The sequence below is a fragment of the Phyllostomus hastatus genome, unplaced genomic scaffold, assembly GCF_019186645.2.
Source record: "Phyllostomus hastatus isolate PE091 unplaced genomic scaffold, TTU_PhHast_1.1 phas_scaffold_442, whole genome shotgun sequence".
Classification (NCBI taxonomy): Eukaryota; Metazoa; Chordata; class Mammalia; order Chiroptera; family Phyllostomidae; genus Phyllostomus; species Phyllostomus hastatus.
Window position 1 is genome coordinate 1982081 of NW_025334030.1, and position 25117 is coordinate 2007197.

The following is a 25117-nucleotide window of genomic DNA, read 5'->3' on the forward strand; positions in this document are numbered from 1 at the left end:
ATGCCTTCATTGAGGCAGAAAGTCACATGAAGTACATGAAGACTAACCAATGAAATGAAGTTCCAAAGATTAGACAATGTCACTATTTCCTTTCAACGAGGATCAACAATCTGGTCTAAATCTACAAGACAGAAAGAAAAGAGCACATGTAATTTATAAATGCCAATTTAGAAATACCAGTGCTGGGGGTCATGCCTTCTAAATTCCCCTCGTCAATTTCTACAAGACACCACAGAGTAGCACATATCTTTCTTGTTAACATTTCATGGAATTTTTCCATAAACATACACTTGTTCTTGTTGTCAACATTTTGTCCTGTCACTGCAACAGATGGCTTTACACTGGAGCATATGAAAATATTAAATACTTTATAAGACTGTGGAAATATGAAATGCCTTTGGAGGAACGAATCGCTCCATGAGTAATGTAAAGCATCCATGCGAGATTCTGTTAGAAACAGGTACCTTTAAATTGCTTTGTTGAGTAGACATGGTCACCATCAATTCCACATCTTCATGGAAGAGAGACAAACAATGAGGTGCTCGGCTTGTCACATGACAGATTTGGGCCATGCCGAAAAGGCAGAACAGACTGCTGTTGAGAGCTGTGAAATATTGCAGTGTGGAACCAAGGGAGGGTTGTGAAATCTACTTCTTGGAGATCTAAAAGCCAGAAGAAACCTCCATCTGTCTGAGATGGTCAAATAAAGTGAGCTTAAAGACAGAGCAGTGACTTGCAGGACAGTGAAGGCAGCTAGCTGAATGCTCTATATGCCCAATTTCATTTATTATTACTTTTCAGAGCCAGAGTGATTGCCATCTCAGCCATCTGGGAAGGTATGACCAACAGATCTGGGTGGATGGGGTTCAGATCACTGAATAGTGGTGAAAATGAGGGGTTCAGGCCAGACTGCCTAACTGACACTAATTGTATCATTTTGCCAAGTTCTCTACACATTTTTTTTTGGTCTGATTCTTCATCTACAAGTGGGGATGATAGTAGTGTGTACATTGTAAGGCAGTTGGGAGGACAAATGAGTTAGCAAACACAACATGCTTGGAATACAGCCTGGCATATGCTGGATGTGACATAAATGCTGGCTAGTCTCTACATTTAGTACTATGTTTATGTAGAAATAAACATTAAGATGTGGGTAAGATTTTCTATTTTTTCTTTTATTGGTTTGTGTCTCACCAGAATTGACTTCCAATGGGCACAACATATTAATGTTTTACATAATGTGCATTAGTCAAAATTGCCAAAGCCCACTCCTGGGCATTTATCCCAGAAGAGGAAAATGACTGCTTACAAAAAAAAAACAAAAAAAAAAACACACACACAAAACCTTTACACAAATGTTCACAGCAGCTTTGTTTCTGATAGCCAAAAACAGCCCAGATGTCCTTCAACAGGTAAATGGTTAAACAAACTGTGGTACACACAACTTACCAGGAAATACTATGGTGTTAAAAAATGAAAAAAAAAAAGGCCTTGGCCAGTGTCACTCAGTTGGCTGGAGTGTTGGTTCATAAACCAAAAGGTTGAGGGCTCAATCCCTGGTCAGGGCATGTAAGGGAGGCAACCAATCTGTTTTTCTCTTCCACATTAATATTTCCCTCTCTCTTTCTCTTTCCCTCTCACTCTTTCTCTCTCCCTCTCCCTCTCACTCTCTCCCCTGCCCCTTCCTCTCTTTCTAAAAGAAATGAAAAAAACGTCCTCAGGTGAGAATTTTAATTTAAGTATCATTTATCCTATTAGCAGTTATTCCAATTTCCCCCCCTTTGCCCTCCTCTGTCCAGGCCACTCCTCACTCCCACAGTCCACCTCCACACCACTGTCCATGTCCATGGGTCATCATACATGTTCTTTGACTTGTCCCTTCCCCTTCCTTCCACCATTCCCCCCTCCACCATTTCCTTTGGCAGCTGTCAGTCTGTCCCCTGTTGGGTGAGGATTTAAAAAAAGGAAAAAATTATTGATATAAGTAATAACTCCAGGTAAATATAATGAGCCATGTACAAAAAATTTAATACTGCATCATTCCACTCATACAATATTTTAAACAACAGAATTTTAGAAATGAAAGACAGATTAGTGTTTGACAGAGTTTAGGGATGCGGTGGGTGATGGTGAATGGAGGGATTCTTGTGATGAAAGTGCTCAGTACCTTACCTGTGGTGGTAAATTCATGAACCTACATGCACAATAAAGTTTTCTAGGACTAAATACACATGTGCAAGTGAGTGCTAGTCAATCTGGGGAAATCTAAGTAAGTTTAGTGGGTTGTAGCAATGTTAATATCCTGGATGTGATGTGATACTATGGTTTTGTAAAATATTACTACTGGGGGAAATTGAGCAAAGTGTACAGGGGTCTCTCTGTGTTCTTTTTTATTGATAGATTTTGATAGAGAGAAAGAAAGAAAGAAAGAGAGAGAGAGAGAGAAATATCGATTTGTTGTTCCACTTACTTATGTGTTCACTGGTTTATTCTTGAATGTGCCCTGACCAGGGATTGAACCTGCAACTTTGGTATATTGGGATGATGCTCTAACTAAAAGGGCTACTTGGCCAGAGCTCTCTCTGTATTCCTTATTATGACTACCTGCCACCTTACATCTACAATCACCTTAACAGAAGTTTCTATTATAAACATTGCCAAAGCCTAAATAAAGGTGAGGAAACAATGTTTTTCAATCCATGTAAGTGACAGACCAACGTGCTCCCTGCTTTTTAAGAGTCACCCTGAATCTCTAGACACACTGTGAAACTATTTAATAAGTATAAACATTATTTTTCTATGTAATGATGCTTAAGCTACACTGATTAGTTCTAGGTTTTGTGTGTTCAGCTGCTACATTTCAAGGAACTGAGATCTGCCGAGTGAAGTGCACAGGTTTCTGAAGCAATCTGAACAGTGCCAGCCTCTTTCTGAAGTATTTTATTATTCTGAGCCGGACCCACTGAATCTCCCAAGGTATGAAGTTCAGTTCGAGATAAAAATATTTTATCTGCTCTTACAGCAAATTGAAAGGCTATATAAAGGGTTTTGTTACTGCAGTGTTTTCATAAATATATAGTAAACATCCTTCACAGTAGGAAATGCAGCCCAAAATACAATTTTCCTATACAGCCATTCACGTGGCTTGCACAGGAAGATGAAATGACCCAGAGATGAATAAAAAAAATAATAGTATACAACTTTTAGCAGCCTACAGTCCCTGACAGACACACACAGCTGGGAGGATAAGGATCATGATTTGTGGTGCCTCTGATGAATGACAAGTGTCTGCAGCATCCAGAGAGTTTCGGTTTCCTCTGTGGCCAAACCATTACAGTTAACACTTACTTGGCTTCATCATTTTCAGAAATTGCCAACAGTCAGCCACACCATTTCAGAGCAGATACCTACCCCCAAATTCTAGCACATAATTTCAAATCAAACAACTTTTAGAATTCTTTTTTTTTAAATTCCTTTAAGTCCCTCTTAAGCACATTTTCAAAGCAATTTGGGTTGCCTGCATCTAACACACAAGATCTATGCTGATATCTAAGCTGATTTATGTCAGCTTCGGGTGATGGGCTGATCACAGGTTGTAGGAAAAATAAAAGTGCTTTTTTAAAACAAAATGTTTTTATTATGTAAGTAGAGACTGTGCATTGAAAATAAAAATGATTAGAGGTATAATCCTTTATTAACAGCTTCACTGAAGAATAATCGGCATACAACATAACTGTACATGTTTAATGTGTATAATTTGATGCGTTTGGACATAGGCATCCACCCATGATACTACCACCACAATCAAGGTAATAAACACAACCATCACCTCCAAAAGTTTTCTTGTGTCCCTTTTGTGTGTATGTGTGTATGTTAAGAACACTTAACATGGCACCTACCCTCTTAATGATTTTTAAGTGCATAAGCCCATGCTGTTACCTGCAGGGACTGTGTTGTACAGCAGACACCTAGAGCTCATTCATCTCGCATAATCTTAAAAGCAAAACTTGCATCTGCCCCTGCTCCCTTCCCAGTCACACTCCTCAGTAACTACAAAGGTAACGCTCCCTTTGCTGTCTTTTGCAGCTTCACCATGTATATAAGATGTTCGCATTGGTATGTTTGTTTGCTAACAAAGTTTTCAAAATGCTTTCTGAAATTTTGACTTTTGATCACTTACAACACTTCAGGCAACATCTCAGTTGATGCAGACCCACCTTGTTCCTTGAATGCTTCTTGGCATCCTATTATTAGGCAGTTAGTTTGGTTTACTTTTTCCTCCCAATGTACACTGTGCTGCAGTCAATTTGTATTTGTGCAACCTTGAGCAATTACATAATTCTAGAGGTGCAAAGGATATGCATTTTTTAAAATTAAAATTTCCAAACTGTCTTCCACAATAAAATGTATCATTCCACACTTTATCCAACAGTGTACAAAATGCATATTTCCTCAAATATATTGTTTTCCAATGTGACATGTGAAACATTTATATATACAGACTGAACATTCACATATATACAAATATATACACACATATATACATGTATGTACATATAACCATATGTTCACTTATTTGCTGGTATTTGCATTTTTCTGTAAAATATATGCATGCTTCCTTCTGTATCATTAGTCAGCCTGTCTGTCTACTTATCCATTCATCCATTCATTTATCCATCCATATATTCTGCCAAGATTATAAGAAGGTGAATGCTAATAGGAGGACCACAGGGACTTCCTAGGACTAAACAAATTTGATCTATGTCAGATTCATTTTTCCAATGTTAGAACAAATATTCTAGGGACTTTGAGTTAAAAAGAGAGAGAAATAAAGTCATAAGGTTTCAAATTTGATTACCCATCTATCTACTCACTAGTTGTTAGCAACCCTAGAAAAATCACCTCAACTCTCAGTCTCCAGGCCATGAAAAATGGGCATAAAGGAACAATAGGAACATCTACATTATATGGCTTCTGGAGCATTCAATTTAATAATTTCTATCCAGATATTATCACACTGCAAACACTCAACAGTATCAGCAGTGATGATAATGAAGCATAATTCTGTATATTGAACAATTAGCTAGTACATTAAAACAAAACCTGTTTTTTTTTCTATCAGCAGCAGAAGTTGAAGCCTAAACCACTGACAACATTGATATGAACTACATTTTTAGCTCCCTGGGCAAATTTTATAATAAGGACTCAGCAGAAGCCCATTTTCCCCTTGTAGGAAGCACTCTTTTTAATGGCACACAAAGTTGATCACTGGTTGTCTTTATTTTAAAAGGAATATTCACATTAAATGTGAAAAAGTTAGAAATGAGTTCCACTGGATATGGAATTTAAATGGCTATTTTAAATCCAGTTTCTTATTTTCTTCTTTTAGCCAATTAAGCAAGATACATGTATTTTCGCACTGTAGACTAACAGACAACGCATATAAAACTTATCCGATGGTCTTAGTTATGTGAGTTCATTCCCATTTATTCACCATTGAACAACAAATTCTGGTTTAATTTCAAACCATTTCCTGGACCAACACTTAGACAGAATAGGTATTCCACAAAAGCCAATTTGACTGTATTAAAAGAAATTTGATGATAATGGATCCAGCATCAGTCTTTTGACAGTTCTAAAATGGGATTCACTCCTCACTTTCTTTGTGCAAATGTAAGTTCATTGGGCCTGAAATATACAGGAAAAGCTATAACGATGTCCACTTCCAGTTCAGTTCCTGCACTGAAGGAACTGAGATTGGCGGAGGGTAGGTCAAGAACCCTTTTTTATGCCTTCAGCATTGCTCGGCGGCCAGACCAAAGTTGTCCAATAGGCATGACCCCTTCCTTCTCACATGAAAAACATCTGTGCCTTGCCCATCCATTCTGTGGTTCTGAATCTTCAAGTTTTGGGGGACAATGCACAGAGAGCTATGTACTGACACATGAGTAATATATACCTGAGTCAGAAGGCTGAGGAGGCAGTTGGCATGGAACTGACATCTGCCCCATTGGTGCTTTTCCCGGCCATAACCTCCTCTTCCTTGATACAAGATATCTCCTTTTAAATTGCAAACCCATCATAACCTTAATACAAAAATTTTAATATAGATTCTTCAATCCATTTATTCATTTACTCAATTGAAATTTATTGAGGTACTCCACTCCTATCTTGTTTTTTTCTTGAACAATCATGTATACATGTTTCATGGCAGACTTGCAAGCTCTTTTCTTCTAATGCAGAACAAAGTGTCAAACTCCACTTCTATTTAAAAATCTGGGCAAGTTGTTTTTCTCTTGATAGGTTTTACTACATGCTGGAAACCCAACAGAGAACGAGCCAGGCATGGTCACTCCCATAGTCTAAATGAGGGAAGATAAGCAGATTGACTTCAGCAAGATCAGGCTGGCCATCAATATGTCCACATGTACCATATCCTACTTGGTATGGACCACACTGGGCTTCCTAGAAAATTCTAAAAGTGTCAGTAAGCCAAGGAGTTAAGTTTCTTGATGACCCCTTAGGGGATCCAGCTGAATAATTTCTCTCTAGTTTTCCAATACCACAGTTAGTAGGGAATAAAACAGAGCTCATCCATCTTGTAATTACACCCTTCTGAATACTATTGTTTTCCTTTGATCGTTTTTGTTGTTGGAAGTGATTGCATAAAGAGGATTCAAAAGTCCTTCTGACCCTGGTCCAGTGCACTTTAGGAGTAGTTAAATAGTGAGAAATAAGACTGAGGGCATTATCATTCACTCTAATTCAAAAAGGATTAAGGCAGTGGTCTTGATCAACCAGCCCAAAATGAAACTAAAAATGTCTTTTGTTTCAAAACTCAAGTGAAGAAATTGCATAAACAGTTATGCTTCTGTGCATTTAGAAACTCAATTTATTAAAGAGAATGTCAAAGTGGTTAGGAGCACAGACTGTGAGTTTAAATCCCAGCTCTGCCACTCAGAAGCTGTGTGGCCTTAGGCAAATAAGTCAGCTTTTCTGGGCCATGGTTTTCTCCTCTGCAGAAAGTGAATAACAACAATATCAACCCCCAGGCTTGCTTTAAGGATTAAATGAATTAATATGTTAAAGCATTTACAACCATATGAAACACTAAGTGTTTATTAAGTAAATAAGCAAATAAACCTATATGCCAAACCCTTAAAAATAAGGAGGAAATAATGGTGTTTCTATACTGAAGAGGAAGAACAAATGTTCTTAGAATGACAGTCCCATGACTCATTTAGTGATGTTTTTCATTCCTCTTTTATTGACATCAGTACCTTAGAAAGAAATTTTATTTTCCAGAACTTGTCAGAGGTAACACTGAGTAAATCAAAGAAAAGTAGTCACTTAAACCACAATGACCAATGTCATATTTATAAGGAAAGATGCCAAAGTAGGCAGCTGTACAATTTTAGAGGCATTGTAAGAGAATATGGACTTTCTGACTTTGTATCATGATCCTATTTACAGTACCCAAGTGGAGATTTTGAAAATTAATAACTGAAACTTGTGTACCTTGTCCACTATTTTGAAAAATCAGACCATGTATATATAAGTCAGAACCACTGATATCACATAGGGCAGAATTTCTCCACCTCAGCACTACTATCATGATGGAATGGGTAATTCTTTATTGTTTGTGGATAGAAGGCTGTCTTTGCATCCTAGAATATTTAGCAGTATCTGTGGTCTCTACCCAACAGATGCGAGGAACACATTCTGTCCAAAGGTGACAACCAAATATGTTGCTAAATCTTGTCCCTGGAGAAGAAGGAAGTGATAGAAGTCCTCCGAGTTAAGAACCACTGGCTTAGGGCATCTGTTGAACCCCAACTTTGTGTATCTTTTTAAATTCAGATGAGTACATTTCAGTCCTATCTTTGTTTACTGGAGTCAGTAAAATCTGGAGTCTAATTGCTTACTCTAGTAAAAAAAAAACTTTGAAGATTACTTCCTTGTCTCTAAATTGTACCTACCTACCGCAGTCATGGTAAGGGCCAGAGAAAATATGGCAAAGGTCCAGTCCAATGCCCAATACAGAAGTAGCAAGTGCCGAGGCAGCATATTTTAATTCCTATTACCATTGAGGTGATCACAACAAAACTTTCATCATCCTCACCATTATAATAAATATGGAAGGCCTCTATTTATACATGCAAATAACTATGATAGCTACAACTGGTACTTTCATCTCATTAGTAAACAAGCAACTGATTTCCTCATGAGTAGAGATTTCAATTAAACAACAAAAAATATACCAATGGTCATGTAGCAAATGCAGATGCAGAATTATCATGAAAAGAAAAGGAAATGCTGGCAGCAGCCTTCCTAATATGAGTTCCTTAAGGGGTCCTCTTTCTCCAGCAAACATCAGGCACACAGACTACCTTGACTCATGTGGTTGTGGCTGTGTTTTGGCATTGGATTGAAAGTGTATGGGAGACTGTACTGAGGAACAGGATCCCTGATGGTTTGCGTCTGTGCATGCATGCTCTTTGTGTGATCAAGGTCCATCAAACCAGTCTAGAAAATTTAACCAACTAACCAACAGCTGCAGGGAATTCAATGCAGCTGGTTGTGACTACTAATTTCTGTGGATGTAATAAGGCCCAGTTTAAAGAACAATGAGCTTTGGCTAATTAGGTAAACAGGACTCCAGAATTCCAGACTCCATGCCTATAGACATAGAGAAAAAGTAACAAATATTTCCACCATTATGTAAAAAAAAAATACCATGCCATCCTGGAACGTGGATGCACTGTCTCTGCTACAATTATATCACTGGCCCCTGTGACATTGGGACTAGCTGAACGATTATTCACCACCAATTAATGTGAGGAAACTAACAACTGCTCTTCCTTTAAATCCAACTGAAATAATTTCATGAGAACTTGCAAATACAAAATTGTATTAAGAACATCCAATTGATCCTATTTACCTTCCCTACATCAAAGTCTTCAGACTTCATAAGCAACTGTGAAATGGGGGTCTTCTGATACCCTATAGGTTATGCACACACCTAACCAGAAAGAACACTTTGAAATTTTATGGAGCAGGAAAAATTGGAAGTGTATTAATCTGGGCAGTGAAATTGGGCTTTTTGTCATTTTTAATTGCTTGAATTCGTAACCTAGTTTTGCTGAATCAAAAATAAGTCTCTATAGCTGACATAAGCTGTTTCAGCTTTTTGGGCACACATAACACCCCCTCACACACACACACACACACACACACACACACAACTTTTCATATAAACTTCATATCTATCAATAAAAAACACTCCTGGAAACTATTTGACACATTCTTGTTATTGAATTAATTAATCATAAAGGTTTCCAAGTCAAGTAGTATGAGCTAAAAGCTGGCTTTTAAAGATGTATTTATTTGTTAGTACCATGCAAACAGAGAGGGCAGTATGAATACCTAATTGCCAGGACTGCTATTCTGTTATATATGATTTAATTCAAATAAATTAAAATGCATAATTAAAAATTCCCCATGCCCTTATTTGCTCCTGTTTACTACTGCTCATAATACATGCAAACACCCCACTCTGCATGAAAATGAAGGAAACAAAACAGAAGGACAAAATGTGCACCCAGGAACATAGACAAAGATCTCATGTATCACCACATCTTGAAGTTTCCTAATCTACATCAAAATAAAGTCTAAAGTGCAAAAAACATTAAGGGTCCATGCTTTTTCTCCCTGTTTATTTTTATGTTTGTTGGAAAACCAATGCAACATGGAGATTAAAATCTCATCGACCGAGTTTTGTTTTAATGCCTTTAGAATTACTTTCAAAGAACTTACTCCAGCTCCCTCTATGATACTTTTGAAACTAATACACATAAATTTTAAAAATAGCTAAAAATTAAACATAAAAGTTTAATTAATGATAATAAAGTTATATAATTATTTAATAAATGTTCTTCTTTTAGACCACATTCCATTTCTCAGGTGCAGCAGCTTTGCTCAAAACGTAATATGAAATTATAAATTTAGGCAGAAAACAAGACAAAAATTATATTTCACTGGACATTGTAATGGTTATTTAGCTCGAGGTTGACCCATCTAACTGGATTCTCTGTAACCAAACAGAAAACAGTAAGGAATATGTTTTCTGATTCTCATATAATATTCTCAAAATATGACCATATTCTCAAAATCTCACAACTATAATTTAGAGGAAGACAATTGTTGCTAAAAGCCCTTTCTCTGAAATCTACTCCAACTTTTGTGTCATACTCATGGGGAGAGAAAAAAATTGAAAATTAAAAGGAATAAACTCTTTTTGTGATACTTAAATAAACTGGCTCATAAGTCAAGGTGTATGGTTATATCTACCAAGTCCAAGTAAATACAGATTAAAATGAATTCCAAGTCTAAAAGTAAAGAAGGAAACAGAGAAAATAAAACTTTGTAGTACAAGGTTATAGCAGACAAATGTAAAAATATGCTTAGCCCAATGAAGTTATAGCAGGCCAAGCACACTGTTGTAAAAGCCAATCAGTTGGTGATAACAGAGAAAAGATTCAGCTCTTTTCATATAGTAAATGCATTCTCCAAGAGTCTATTTGCTTGGTTAAAATGAAATGAACAGTTTAACTATTCACTTTTTAAAATAAGATTAGTGTACAGTGGATTGCCTGATATTAATTATCTCTTGTACATGAGCAGAGAATATCAAAAAGAAAAAAAAATCACATTCCAATTATCAGGCTGCAAAACATTTGTTAAAATAAAAGTGTAGTAAAAGATACTGGAAAAGCTTTCTGCTCCAGGTACAAGAATAAAGACAGAAGGAAGGAAATATAGGTGGGTAAGAGAGGAAGCGGGTAGGAGAGAAGGAAAGAAGGAAGGGAGGAAAGAAAGAGAGAAGGGAGGGAGGGAGAAAGAACTAGAGGAAACCTTCTCCCACAGGTAATACTTCCTCCACTCTTCAGAGAAGCAATTTTCTCTTCATAACCTGTGAGTATTCTAATACAGAGGAATCATTGGCATGTGTGGGGAGTGTGAGTGGGCAGATAAGAGTTGAAAAATCCTGCTTCTTATAGGAAAATCATGAACGCTGTCCAAATTCCCTACAAACGCCAGGGATAAACAGCTGTCACTGATTGAGTTTAGTTTACTTACTTGAAGGACAACCCTCTTAGACTTAATCACAACAAACCATAAAGGCAAGTTACTTCATTTCATAAACACATTTACACTCCTGCCCTTTGGATTTCCAAAGATACATATTGATCTTAAACCAAACAATTTACCATGCATCTACCCTGATAAAGAGGATTACACAATCATTTTGACTGCATTCATTTTTGTCGGACCAAAATTAAACCATATAATAAACAACAAGTAAATTATGAGCTATCGAAAGATGTATAAGAAGTGACTCTTTTTAGCTCATAAGTTAATGAACATTTTATTAGGATGATTTTACCAACAAAACTTTTGGATTCAGAATTTCCCCTGAGCCCCTATTAAGTGTGTGTGTTGCGGGGAGGGGCACAGCTCTTTTGTCAACAGAACTACACAAAACCACCAGTTTCACTGTAATCTGAAAATAATGTCTAGAAAGATAGCTTGAGACTGAGTCTTCTAGGTGGTTCTTCTAGGCTGATAAAGGTTGATTTCAACACTTTGCATATTTTTAAAACGCTTGCCAGTTAATCCCATCACTTTGGAAGGCAAAGCACATCTCCCCATTCGATCTCTCAAAGGGGGCAACTGTTGTTTCATTTAATAAAAAGGCCAAGAGCATATTTCTCAAGTCAAAACATCTTCAATATTGTTCATTTCAGGTCTCTTCTTTGAGAACCAGGAAAAGCAGAGGGGAGAGGGTACACCAGCGCAATTAGCACGGTAGACATATTTACACAAACATGCAGTGCATATTCACACTCGCACAAGAACGGCCCATCGGAGCGGGGAGCCTGCCAACTTTCCAAATGCACGGCCCATCTGGCCAGTGGTTTCATCAACCTCTCATTTAAAGAACCGCGCAGCTTTGCAAAGCCCTTGCCTAGCCTACTGGGACTTTCACGCCTTTTCTTATAAACGCTTATTCATCTCTGAAAATAAAGTTAAACGGAGTCAATGAGCATAGGCAATGAAGTTCCCCATGAACTTCTAGCTGGTAAAGAAAATCGATTCATCCCCAGGCACCCCAGTTACTCCAGACGCGCCTTCCCAGGCACTCAGCGCCCCTGGGTGCGCCCTGGCGAGTCCTGCGCCCAGCCTGCACGGTCCCCGGGGTGGCCTTACATACCGTGGCTCATTCACGCGCCGTGGACGCAGCCACAGCCTTCCATCGCGGCTTCGCTGTTCCCGTATTCCATCCGCCGGCAGGTCCCTATTTTAATCAGCAGCCGCCACCCTCTCTGCGTGCACGTTGGACAGCGGCTGGCGGCGGCTCCTCTGCCACAGGCAGCCAAAAATGTCAATTTGCACACTCCTCCCCTCTGTCGCCCGCCCCCGTCCCCGTCCCTCTTCCACCTCCTCCCGTGAGTCAGTGGGCTTCGGGAAGCCTCTGCAGAACCTGCCTGCTCTCCATCCCTCCCTCTTCTCCCTCTCTGTCTCTCCTTCCCTGACAGCGTTTAGAGCCTTCTCTCGCCTTACCTGAAGGGCATCTCCCACGACTGCAATTAGCTGCCAAGATTTCATTGTCGGCTGCAAAGTGCCTCCTGTTTCCTCCCCGGGAGAACACGGAAGAAGTCCGAGCAAGGCAACAGCGCACGGCCCCCACGTGCTAGCAATGTAAATGACTCCAGTCCTCAGCGAGTGCGCTGTGCTGCGCTTGCCCTGGCTGCCTGGCAGCCTGACACTGTCTCCAGCAGGTGCAGAACGTGTGGGGAAAGAGAGCGAGCGAGCAGCCCAAGAAAGGAGGCAATCAACGCGGATATGCACACAAAGGGAGGCCACCGAAGTGCCAGGAACACTGCAGCACCCCAGCCCAGCTTCCCCGGCCGCCTCTGCCTCCGTGCCAAAAACACTCGCCAAATAGGACGCCCAATGTTTTTGCAAAGTCTTGCAGCCCCAGGAAGGCAGTGGATGCCCAGGCTGCGTGGGTCCCACCTCCAGGCTCCTTCAAGCAAGCGCCTGCAAAGCACGGAGCTGGCAGCTCTCTCTCTCTCTCTCTCTCTCTCTCTCTCTCTCTCTCTCTCTCTCTCCCTCTCCTGCACGTGTCCCTTCCCTTCCCCTGTTCTTTCAAGCATTAAATATGTACCACATGACAGAATAGGGCACCTTGCACGGTCCTCCGAGCCCACACTTGACAACCAATTTTAACTCAGGAGCAGTGAAATGTCTAAAGGCAGGATATAAGCACTTCCAATTACTTATACTACTCCTGCATTATTCAAAATGTCCACGGGACAGTATTTATGACTTCCAACATGCTACTACTTCACATATAAACACTAGTAAAGGGTGGAAATTCCATCACGCCCTTCCCCCAATGCTGCTGACACGATTTCAGTGTTTCCTTTGAGAAGCGGTTGCACTTTTTCTAGTAAAGCGTTGTGATCTCAAATCATCTTGGATATGATGTACTGAATGAGAATGGTGGAAAGTTTGAACCTGCTTTGGGGAGGAAAAACCTACCATGCCCTGTTGAACTTTAGTGATCACCTTTGAAAATCTATTTACCTTGAAGAATGATGACATCAAAGTAAATTTCCCATTTTTTTTAAGTGGGAATGAGTAGTACAAGGTCCTAGCTATTCCCAGTCTAAGTGCTGTTTCCTCAAATACTAAGCAATTGATTGGCCGGGAAAGGGAATCTTTCAGATGTAGAAAAATTAGTTTTCCTTTTTCCTTACAGTCAGAACTAAAAACTATATGCAGTGAGATGGCTTTGCTTCTTCAAGCACTTATCAATTGAATGGGAGGCATCTCCATGTGGAAGAAAATTTCATATGTGGGTAGATACACTATGATTAGCAGTGAAAGATTCATGGGCTTCCTGTGTCATTTCTCAGATACTTTATTTTTGTTAAAGAACTCGTGCACAACTGATTACAATTTTATGTATCAGTAAGCAAATTGTAAAATGCTAATAAATCTTTCAGATATTTATTTTCATATTTATTATAGCTTCATGTCTAAAGGCAACATTTTCAGGGGTTTTTTTTTTCTTAGTTTTGTTTTTTTTTTGGAACATGCCAAGTCCTTACATAACCATAATCCATCTCTGTCACACCAATAACAAAATGAGTTTTGTTTTTTTCCATGCTATGCATTAAGGGTGTTTTTAAATATACATTAATATAGTGTTTCAATTGCTCCTTGAAGGGTTAAGAAAAGTTTCCATGTGGTTTTGTCCACCTGCCTTTCTTGGGGGCAGTGGCATTTAAGGGGGGCGAAGGTAATGTTAGGTGAAACTTCCTTTCACAGTGACGACACGGTGTGCTTCCTCATCATTTTAACAGTTAAGATCTAGCATAGGCACACATCGTCTGGTCAGGGCTTGCACTGGCTTCGTGGAAAATGGCAAAAGGTTTCTAGACTTCTACATAACCAGATGGGCCTCCAGACTTTTTGCTCAATCAGAACCCTATGTAATTATAGATAAACACAAATATAAAGTGTTATTTTACTTTATATGCCAACAGAAACAGGCATTCTCAGTGGGATAATTTCATTAAAAAATCAGTACACAAAAGCAAGGTTATTTAAGTTAAGGATGGTTAGGGTGGTGGGTGGAGAGATAGCAAACCCTAATTACAACCCCATTTGTCCTCCTGTTCCCTGGCACATATGGCCATTTAATCACAGACTGTGACAACCTTGGCAGATGTTGCCAAACCTGGTTATTGATATAAATTGCTATTCTCATGTGTAAGTGCCCCAGCAAAGAGTTAAAACAATGTCTGTACTCACCCAAAGGGAAATAAAGGTCCACACTAGCATCTGTGGCAACAAGATGAGATGATACAGATCTAAGGTTGTTTTCTTGTTCCCTCTCTGTGAGGAAGACAGCAATGGATGAAACCCCCTCAAACCAAGAATCAGAGAGTCTTTCCGTGGGAATGCAAAGTGGTATTGTCACTCTGAACACCGATTTACTGAAATATATGAAAGTGGAATGTGTGAACACCCTATAACCAAGCAGTTCTAATGTTCACCTAACAAATACATACACAAGCTATATTTAGGGATATAACAGCACCACTATTTTTATTTTATTTTTTTAAGATTTTTTTTTTATTTTTAGAGAGATGGGAAGGGAAAAAGAAAGAGAGGGAGAAAAACATATACTAGATAAACATCATCTGTTGCTCTTTACACATTCTCCACTGAGGACCTGGCCTGCAACCCAGGCATGTGCCCTGACTAGGAATTGAACCGGTAACCTTTTGGTTTGAGGGCCAGCACTCAATCCATTGAGCCACACCAGCCAAGGCTTTTTTACTTTTAAACCATTGCTTTTACTAGGAAAGGAACAACAAAGCAAATACCTATCAGCATAAAAATATGATATATCCTTTGTGGAATACTATGTAGCAGTGAAGAAATTGATTAAGTCTACATGTGAATAATCTATAAATATAGATGTATATAGACAAAAAGCTATTTATACAGACTACACAGTACAACTATATATACACATATTTTCAGTAAAAATTTTGCTGAGATAAAACACAAGTTTTAAATGATTCATGTACTATGATACCATATACAAAAGAAAATGCACAAATGAAATAATATGAGAGATTTTCTGTAGATAGACACATATTTGTAGATGCATAAGAAATGATCCAGAAAGGAGGTTGGCCAAATTTGTCAGCTACCTGTTTTGTACAGCCCACTAGTTGAAAATGTCTTTTATATTTTAAGTGATTAACAAACATAAAAAGAAGAGGCATATTTTATGCTATATTAAAATGTAGAATATTCAAATTTCACTGTCCATGAGTACAGTTTTATTGGAATGTAACTATGTTCCATTTGATTACACATTGCCTGCAACTGCTTTTGCTCAGCTGCAGAATTGAGTAGTGAATACAGAGACCAAATGGTCCACAAAGCCCAAAATATTTGTTACCTGGCCCTTGACAGGAGTTCCTCAATCCCTGGTCTAGAAGGAGGGCCTTAAATTCTCAAGTGTTCTCTCTGGGGAAAGGGGAGGAGACTGGGACTAATGATAGAGAGTGAGGGGGTTCTAGCTCCCCTTTAAGAGACTTTATATATTGGTTTTATGCTTTTATAAAAGTTAATATGTGTGTTTTATATACACACAACCTTTAAATACATGAGGTCTATCCAGAAAAAGTCCAGCCATTGTTAATATAATGAGAATGGTTTGCATAACATCAGTGTAACCTGGCAGCCAAGGGGAATGGACTGGAATGTGCATGTGTGAACAATGAAAACTTCACTGCACTAGCCTGTGAGGGCAATAGATGCCATTGAGTGAGCATGTGTACTGTGTGGCCGTGACATTCAACATGACTGTGCGAGTAGAGCAATGAATCTGCATCAAATTTTGTATTAAGCTTGAACATCCCTCCACAGAAACTATCCAGATGATTCAGAAGGCCGCAACTATGGGCAACTAGTAATCGGCAGCTTCACCAGGACAACACCTCCACTCAAATCATGTCTGGTGCAGACTTTTTTGTGAAACATCAAATCACCCACATGACTCAGCTCCCCCTACAGCCCAGATTTGGTGTCCTACGACTTCTGGCTTTTCCAAAACTAATATCACCTTTGAAAGGGAAGAGATTTCAGACCATTGATGAGATTCAGGGAAATGCAATAGGGCAACTGATGGTGATTGGGAGAACTCTGTGAGGTCCCAAGGTGCATACTTTGAAGAGGACTGAGGTGTCATTGTCCTATGTACAATGTTTCTTGTATTTTGTATCTTCTTCAATAAATGTCTGGTTTTCACATTACATGGCTGGATACTTTCTGGACATACCTCATATGTACATATGTACACTTATACATATAAACACATACATATAAATAACATCAAATAAAGTTTGTGTGTATAAAAATATTAAATACACACACATATTTATACATATATACAAGTACTATACACACATACGGGTTGTTTTGACAGTAAAGAGAATGTGTATACCAATTTTTAAATGTGTGTGGGGGTATATAGATATACATACCTGGAAGAAATTATTTAAAATAGGTGGCTCTTGGTGGTAGAAATAGGGGTGCTTATTATTTTCTTCTTTGTTATTTCAGGCATTTGCCAATTTTCCAAACAAATGTAAATATAGGGAGGAAGTGGAATCCCCAGCCGTGGGAAGGATGGCAACTGCTATGCTGCTGACAGCATTTTCCTCACCAGGAACTGCCTTTTCTCTTCAAATCCTGAATGATAGGACTTTCAAAAAAATCAAGGTTTGGCTTACACTCACCTAACATTTCTGGAAAACTCCAGTATCTAATTGCTTCTTCACAGGAAAAAAAAATTGCTAAGCCTCAGTGCACTAAAGATTTTTATAAAAATCAATCTTATCCTTGAAGTAAAATGTGACATAGATTACCCTTTCTGTTAGAAGTTATGGTAATGACCTACTGAGATATGCCTCACAATACAGTAATATTGCTTCTTTACCAGTTTGAAAATATTTTCTCATAGAAAAGCACAAAGCAGGTTCTATCTGAAAAAAAAAAATAAAATTACATAGCAACCACACTGGTGCTTTGTAGGATTAGAACAGTAGGACCTAATGATTTTCATTGTCCTGACATCTAATAATCCAGTTGCATCAGGAAAAGTGAGCTTAATGAAGCATATTGAGATGGCAGAGCATACGATTTATGGTGGACTTATTGTGCTTATATTCCAAAATGGACCCCATTAGCTCAACACTGGTTGCTGGCAAATGACCATATTTCCTAATAGGCAAATGCATGAATTACCTGGGCATATTTTAGAAGTGTGCTCTAAAAAATGTTTCACCTTACAACTTTAAAGTAGGGCCGGCTGAATGACATTCTTTAATGAGGCTTAGCAGACTTTTTTGAGCAAGAAACAGAATTATTGCAATTGAACATCCATTCTACCTCTTCATAATTTAACATGTACACATAACTTTTCCCTTGAGGTGGCATGTATCAAGCACACCACTGAGAGAAATGTTTGTTTGTTTGATTGTTTGTTTTTTAATTAAATAGCATTGCAACAAACAAGTATTACTTTTCATTTTTGTTTCTCTATGTTAAATAACATTGAAATGAACATCCTTGCCCATAATGTCATGAGCTTGTTTCTGTTATCTCAAGGTAAATATCTGAAAGTGGAACTGATACATCAAAATGTGTGCACCCCTTTTAGGACTTTAGATAGAAGGAATCAGAATACTGGAATGTTATACTAACCATTTCCAGTAGCAGTATAAAAGAGAACCCATCTCATCCTGGGAACGCTTTGGGCCTCTTTCAATAACCATCTCCATGGCTCTGGTCCCTCTTCCATCCACCTGCCCCAGTTGGGCCACCACCCAATTGCAGGCTAAATTAGCATAAAAGAGTTCAAACTTAGAAAACAAAGGTGGTAATGGGGAGCAATTTAAATCTAAGCTTATTTAACCTAAGTGGCTAGTGGCTGTCCATTTTGTCTTAATTGCCTTTTAAACTAAAATCAATGTTAAATTACCTGAACAACAGCTTCTACACAACTGCAAACTGAAAATTCTTTAAGTGCCTCCTCAAAAGCCTTTGGCTCTTATTTGGCTGATTGACAGGAAAAGAGTATCTTTCTTCTTCACAGCGCTTCAGCTTTGGGTTATGGAATAGGATTCAAGGGTGGACACTCCTGAAAAGAGCCATCATGTCAGCTCTGATGAGTTGCTCCTTGACATGTAGTGTTCAAAATGAAATCTCCATAATGGAAGTTGGATAATAGCCTGCCTTCCTCCTTCCTTCCTTCCTTCCTTCCTTCCTTCCTTCCTTCCTTCCTTCCTTCCTTCCTTCCTTCTTTCCTTCCCTCACATCAGCAGTGAAAGCCCGACTATACAAATGAAGAACAACCAGACCATATAGAAAAATAAAACTCTGGCCCCTGATCCCCAGCAACCAGCCCAGAAAAATCAGTGTGCTATCCACAAATCAGACTTTTAGAAAGTCAGACCATTTCTGACTTCTGTCTCTAGCAATCAGTTCAGGAAGCCAAACAAAAACCTGTGTAACATTTGGCTCAAAAATTTCCACAACTTGATTAGTAATGGACAGATTCTCTAATTTTTGTCCCCATTTCCAGCTTAGAAACAGCTTCTCTAATTTTATCCCCATTTCCAACTTAGAAACAAGAGAAAGTTAAATGTGCCCTATAACCAGTCACATAAAAAGCCCTGCTTCTATTTAGTCCACCTTCAGCTTCCCCAAGCCCAAACCCTCCAGTCAGGGCATCCCCAAAGTCTCCCCTTTTTCCTCCTATAAAGCTTTTCACTCTTTTGCCCAACTTTGAGCCTCTTCCAAAACACAAGTGATGGTGGTTGATGCCCCAGCTGTAGCAAGCTCTCAATAAACAGCCCTTGCTTGTTCTCATTTAGTTGGTCTTTGCTTATTTCTACAATGGTTATTTTCAATACTGTGTTTGGTAAATAAGATAGACAAAACCCTGACCCTCATGGAGTTTGTATTACATAGTGGGGAAGGCAGACAAAAACAGGATGGCAGATTTTAGTAGTTGCTACATAGGAAACAAATCTTGCCATGAGATGGAAGAATGAGGATAGGTGCCATAAATAAGAATCTTAGGTTTTTAGGATTTATTATTGCATAATTCAGCTTCCTGCCTTTGTTTCATTCAAATACTATTGAACACATGCCATCTGGTTTGCACTGTGGAGCTACAAAAATAAGGCAGATATATTCTGTCAGCAAAGAGCTTCAGAGGCTGATATATGTTCTCTAATAACCAGAACACAAGTAGACAAGTAGGTAGGGCCAGAAATGAGATTCAGGTTGAGAGTTGTGAGAGCTAAGGAACAGGAAGGAAATTTTACTTCCAGATATTACAATGTGTCCTGGGACCCTGGAGCAGAAGATTGGGTGGATAGTGGTAGGTCAGGACAACACTACTGCAAAATATAGCATGTTGGCTTGTTGTTAAGCTGAAAGGATTTGAGAAACAGCAAGTGCAAGAGAGCTCTCTGACTTCCTGTCCTCCCTAAAACAGGTCATAAGTGCTCACATGAGAAGTGCTCTTCATATAGGAAAGGAGCATCCTTCTCTCTGAAGACTGAGGGACACCAAGAGGAATCCAAATACACAGGCCTTTAAGTTGCCTCTGGTTCACTACCTTTAGATCATAGCTCTTTTTCCTATTATGTTTTTCCACAACTTTCCACTTTTCATCCAACCTAGTATAAAATGCTGAGGCTTAACTTCTTCTTTGGGTCTTTATTTTCTTATAAATGCTCCCGTGTCACAACATCTAATATTAAATGTGTATGTTCCTCTCTTGTTAATCTGTCTTTTGCCAGTACAATTTATAGGGCCCAGTTGGAGAACTTAAGATAAGTGGAGGACAGGATATTTACTCCCCTACAGTAGGGAGAGATCTATTCTGTACAATATCACTGGTATTTCTCTATGTTACACCAACATGGACATTGTAAAGATGGAAGAGTTCTGCTTGGAGATGTCCCTAAATGGTCATTCTGTCTTCATGAGAATAGCCTTTTCTTTGAATTGCCTAAATAAGAAATTGGATAAACAGTTTGGAGAATAAAATAGTCATAAAAGACATGACAGATCACTCTTTCCCCAAGTCCCCTTGTTCTGCTGGTGTTAGCATCCTGTCACCCCATAGGAGTGATATAATGTGACTCCTAATTCCAATAACTTGATTTGGTCTGGGCCTACAACAGAATGTGAGTAGAAATCTCGCATGCTCGAGGGTGTCCTTTTCTTGAGAGTTTAGGAGATAGAAAGGCTGCTGATGCTATAGGTATACATCAGCCAACATCTCTCCGTGGTTACCATAGAGAAGCCAATTGTTGCCCCCTTTCTCTACTCCCTACTTCTTAGAGAAACTGCTCCTCTCATAGCCTCATCCCAACCAGTCACCTGTCCAGGGACCAGGGTTAGACACATACCCTCTCTTGTCAAATTGGAGTATCTCCCAGAGAGACTTAGGGAAAGAGATGGAGAGGTGGGGTTCAACAGCTGGATTTGTTAGATTGGGTAGATTTCATGGTAGAGTCTGATGAGTAGTCAAGAGACACAGGTCATAGAGAAGTAAAGAAGGAGAGAGAGGTAACCACTAGAAAGAACTGGGAAGGGAAGGGAGACAGATAAGCAGAAGTAAGAGTCTGGCCCCAAAGAGAGACAGAGATGTGGAAAGTTATGGTCTTGGCCAGTGAAAGCTTTCTTCCTTAGTTCTGTCTTCTTTCTCTTCTCCTATATGCTTCTTATAAAAGCCTACTTCTTGTGAAGCCCCAACCACATTCTCCATCCTTATTAGAATGTCTAGACACAAGTGGGATTCCACAGGACATGGCCAGCATGCAAGAAAGTCCCCAGATCCCTTTGCTTTGCAGAAGAGCAAAGTGTCCCAATGCTGAGATGAATAAACTTCTTCCCCATGTCTTATGCTCTTTTGTGAAGCATAGCTATTGAGCCAACCTGTCAGAAATTTAATTTAAACTCTGAGTGTTAAAACAAATACAGATTCTCGAAGTTTTGCTAGGTTTTCTCTTTTTATCAATTGTAAGCATAAAGATGTCTTTCTATCTAAGAATGTCACCAAAAGTATAAATGATTTATTCATTCTTTTAATATTATATATATGAATGTCTATTATATTCCATATATGAATTCCAGAACCTTTGTCAGGCCGGGAGATACAAAGTTGATAAGTCTGTTGATGAAGACAAATACAAACAATATTACAATATAAAATAATATAATAATTACTGAAATAAGTGACATAAAGTGTAAAATGCATCTGCTTAGTAGAGGAGACTTCTTGCTCTGCCTAAAAGCAGAAAATAGATTTCAGAGAATTCACAGAGGTGATGCTTGATTTGGGTTTTAAAGGATATACAGGATTTGTTCCACAATCAGAAGGAAAAGGCACTCTAAGAAGAGAAAACACCTTACACAAAGCAATAGAGGTGTGAGTGTGTAAGCTAATGGACAGGGTAGATGTTTGAAGACCAGGCAGAGCTGGTGAGCACAGGTCAGATTATTAAAGGGCTGTGAATCATGCTAGGGAGTTTAGACTCCATTGTGCCACAAGGAAAGTGGAAGTTAGTAGTAGGAAAGCAATTCCATTTGAGATGCAGGCATGAACCACTGAAAGCAGGGAGATCCATTAGGAGAGTCTTACTATGTTTCAGGCCAGAAGATGATGAAGGCTTATATAAGCAAAGTCACGCAGTAAGGATATAATGTAAATGTTTTATAAATAGAATTGATATGACTCATTAAATGACTGCAAGATATGTATATGTAAGGTTGAGTTTTTTTTAATGAAAAAGTCCAAAGCCAAAGTCAATGGCTAAATCTGTGTTACAATTATTGATTGAATAGTGACACCAATGACCAAATTTAGGAGCACCAGATAAGAATTTGGGAGGTTCATTTTGGCTACAATGAGTTGGGTATAGCTGTGGAACTTCTAGATGATCCAAGGAGCAATTGGGTTGATAATCTGGGGCTCAAGAGAGAGGCTAAGATCATCTGGAATTCATGAGCATAGACGGATGAAGCTGTGGACATAGACTAGGTAATCTTGGAAGTGTAGACAGACACTGATAGTTGATTTTATTAATGTCCAAGGAGCACAGTAGGATATGGTTGCTCATCAAATCATAAAATACATTTGAATAAATGCACAGAAAATAGGATTGTGCCATATCTATGCTTTCATATAACAAGATAGTCACACATGTAATATTCATGACTAGTTTACAAGTGAGGTGCATTGAGTTGGTTAAATCTATGCACTGTTACAGTAACCATCTGGATCAAATTTTACCTTTTTAACATACTCACACTTCACCTATCCAGGAAGCACACAATGGAATATGCTCTCTAAAAACTGGTACATTTACAGAATGGAATACTGCTAGAAAGAAAGGAGGAACTCCTACTCTTCTCAACAGCGTGGATGGAACTGGAGAGCATTATGCTAAGTGAGGAAAGTTAGGCAGTGAAAGAGGAATACTATATGATCTCACCTATAAGTGGAACCTAATAAACAAAACAAATAAGCAAGCAAAATATAACCAGAGACATTGAAATAAAGAACAAACTGACAATAACCAGAGCGGGGTGGGGGGGAGGGTAATAATGGGGGAAAGAAGGGAAAGGGTCATCAAAGAATATGTGCAAAAGACCCAAGGACAAAGCCAAAGGGGGGTAAGATTGAGGGTGGGAGGCGTGGGAGCGGGGGAAGTGGTGGTGGGAAAAATGGAGACAACTATATTTGAACATTAATTACAAAATGATAAAAAAAAGCCTACCTAAATGCAGGAATTTCAGCTGTAGACAATGTTTAATCAGGTTTATATATATATATATATATGGATATTTAAAATGAATGGTAATAGTATAATAAAGCATTCATTAAACAAAAGCCTGTTTGCCAGGCACAAAGTAGATGCTTAATGAATGTTTACTAATTACAATGCTTACACAACTTTCTTTGGGTCACTTTGCTGCCTAGAATTTCATCTTGGTCATTATCACAGACCTTTTATCACTAGTAAGAGGGAAGTTATTTATTCACCAACACCTTAGTCCATGTGATAGGACTGTAAAGTTCCCACCTGCTACTCTAAAGATTTTGATCAACATTGGAGGATCCCTAACCCTCAGTGAGCCTATGGAATAAGAGGGCATTTCAGGTGCTGGATGACTCCTGCAGGAAGCTCAGAGTTCCCATTCTAAGTAGTCACACTAATCTTACTCAAGTTATAAGCATTCAACTGAAACATGGGAAGGTAAGGAAACAGAAGAAAGAGAAACCAACTCAAACACTGCCCCCAATTCCATCAGCATTCCAGGAAGCACGCATATGCTGATGAGTGAGCCCAAAATAGGAGATGTGAACCTGCTTTTTCCTCCTGGGTTGTCAGCTTGCAGATACCCCTCAGAGCAGGTGCAGTTCATCTCACCCAGTGCGAGTTTTTAAGGTTACATCTTTTCCGAATGGCATGGCTTTTAAGAGCAAACTAATGCCTCATCTGGTGCTTAATTAAAGAAGGAAATCCTTTTCGGAGCTGGAGGAGCACATGGCTGTGTTATGCTCCTAAGCAGGCTTCAACTTGAGACCTTCTAATCTAAAGGGATTGTCATTAGGAACACTTGGTGCTACATCTTGGTTGTATCTTTTGACCTTCACTGGCACAGGAGAGGCAACAATTTGATTCCTTATTAGGACTTGCTGTTCTGCTGAAAATCCTCAGGTATTACTTTATTTTCCTTTCTACTTTCCCATAGTTTACCCCAGCACTCCTTCCCCCTCTTTTCTTGCCCCTTTACTTTTTTTTCTATAATCTCCAACACCCTCTTAATGAAACTCTGCCACTAACCTTGATACAGCTGTCAGCCACACTCAGGTCACACTGCGTACACTGCATGTTCTTTCTATCTGTAGATCTTGTTGCTCATGGAGTGGGAGGGAACCTTCTCAGGGGTCAGAAAAATGGCCTAGGACCCTTTCAAGTCCTGGGAATTCTTGTTCATGAGAAAAGATCGAGGGTTGAGGAGGATACAGCTGAGCAAGGAAGAAAAATTAGGACACACTTTAAAAGTTTCTGCTCAATGTTTTAATATTTCAATGCATGTGCATAAATAAAACCATTTTATTTGTTTTTGCAAATGCACAAACAAAAAAATAGTCATTTAAGGGCTGTTTAGCAGATGAGTATTTTTATGGCAAAATGATGTCCCATTAAAATTGTTAATAAAACAGAAAGCACTGTACCAATCACAGTCTCAGTGACAACGACATGTCACTCACAATTTCTGGACCTAATTCTGTTTTAAATGTCCCACTGCAGATGGCAATGCCCTAAACTAAAACTGTGCTCTTTACAAAATTATTTCAGGGGTTATAAAGAGCTATTAATTTGTTCCCAACAGTCTGGTCCAGCAATGGAATACAAATTTAAATTTGTGC

At 38.8% G+C, this 25117-nt stretch overlaps 1 protein-coding gene across 11 annotated transcripts in view; it reads right to left on the reverse strand.

Moving 5' to 3' along the window:
- RBFOX1 (RNA binding fox-1 homolog 1) overlaps positions 1-25117 on the reverse strand; it is a 1503477-nt gene that overhangs the window by 1065041 nt on the left and 413319 nt on the right. Inside the window, exon 1 of one of the 11 annotated variants that reach the window (XM_045820710.1) lies at positions 12625-12702. The exons of 9 other annotated variants lie outside the window; for them this stretch is intronic. In XM_045820710.1, coding sequence (XP_045676666.1) covers positions 12625-12669 — 45 coding nt within the window. In that variant the 5' untranslated portion in view covers positions 12670-12702. Of the gene's footprint in view, positions 1-12274; positions 12358-12624; positions 12703-25117 lie in introns of those variants that run through there. One more of the 11 variants, XM_045820721.1, reaches the window with a different exon arrangement.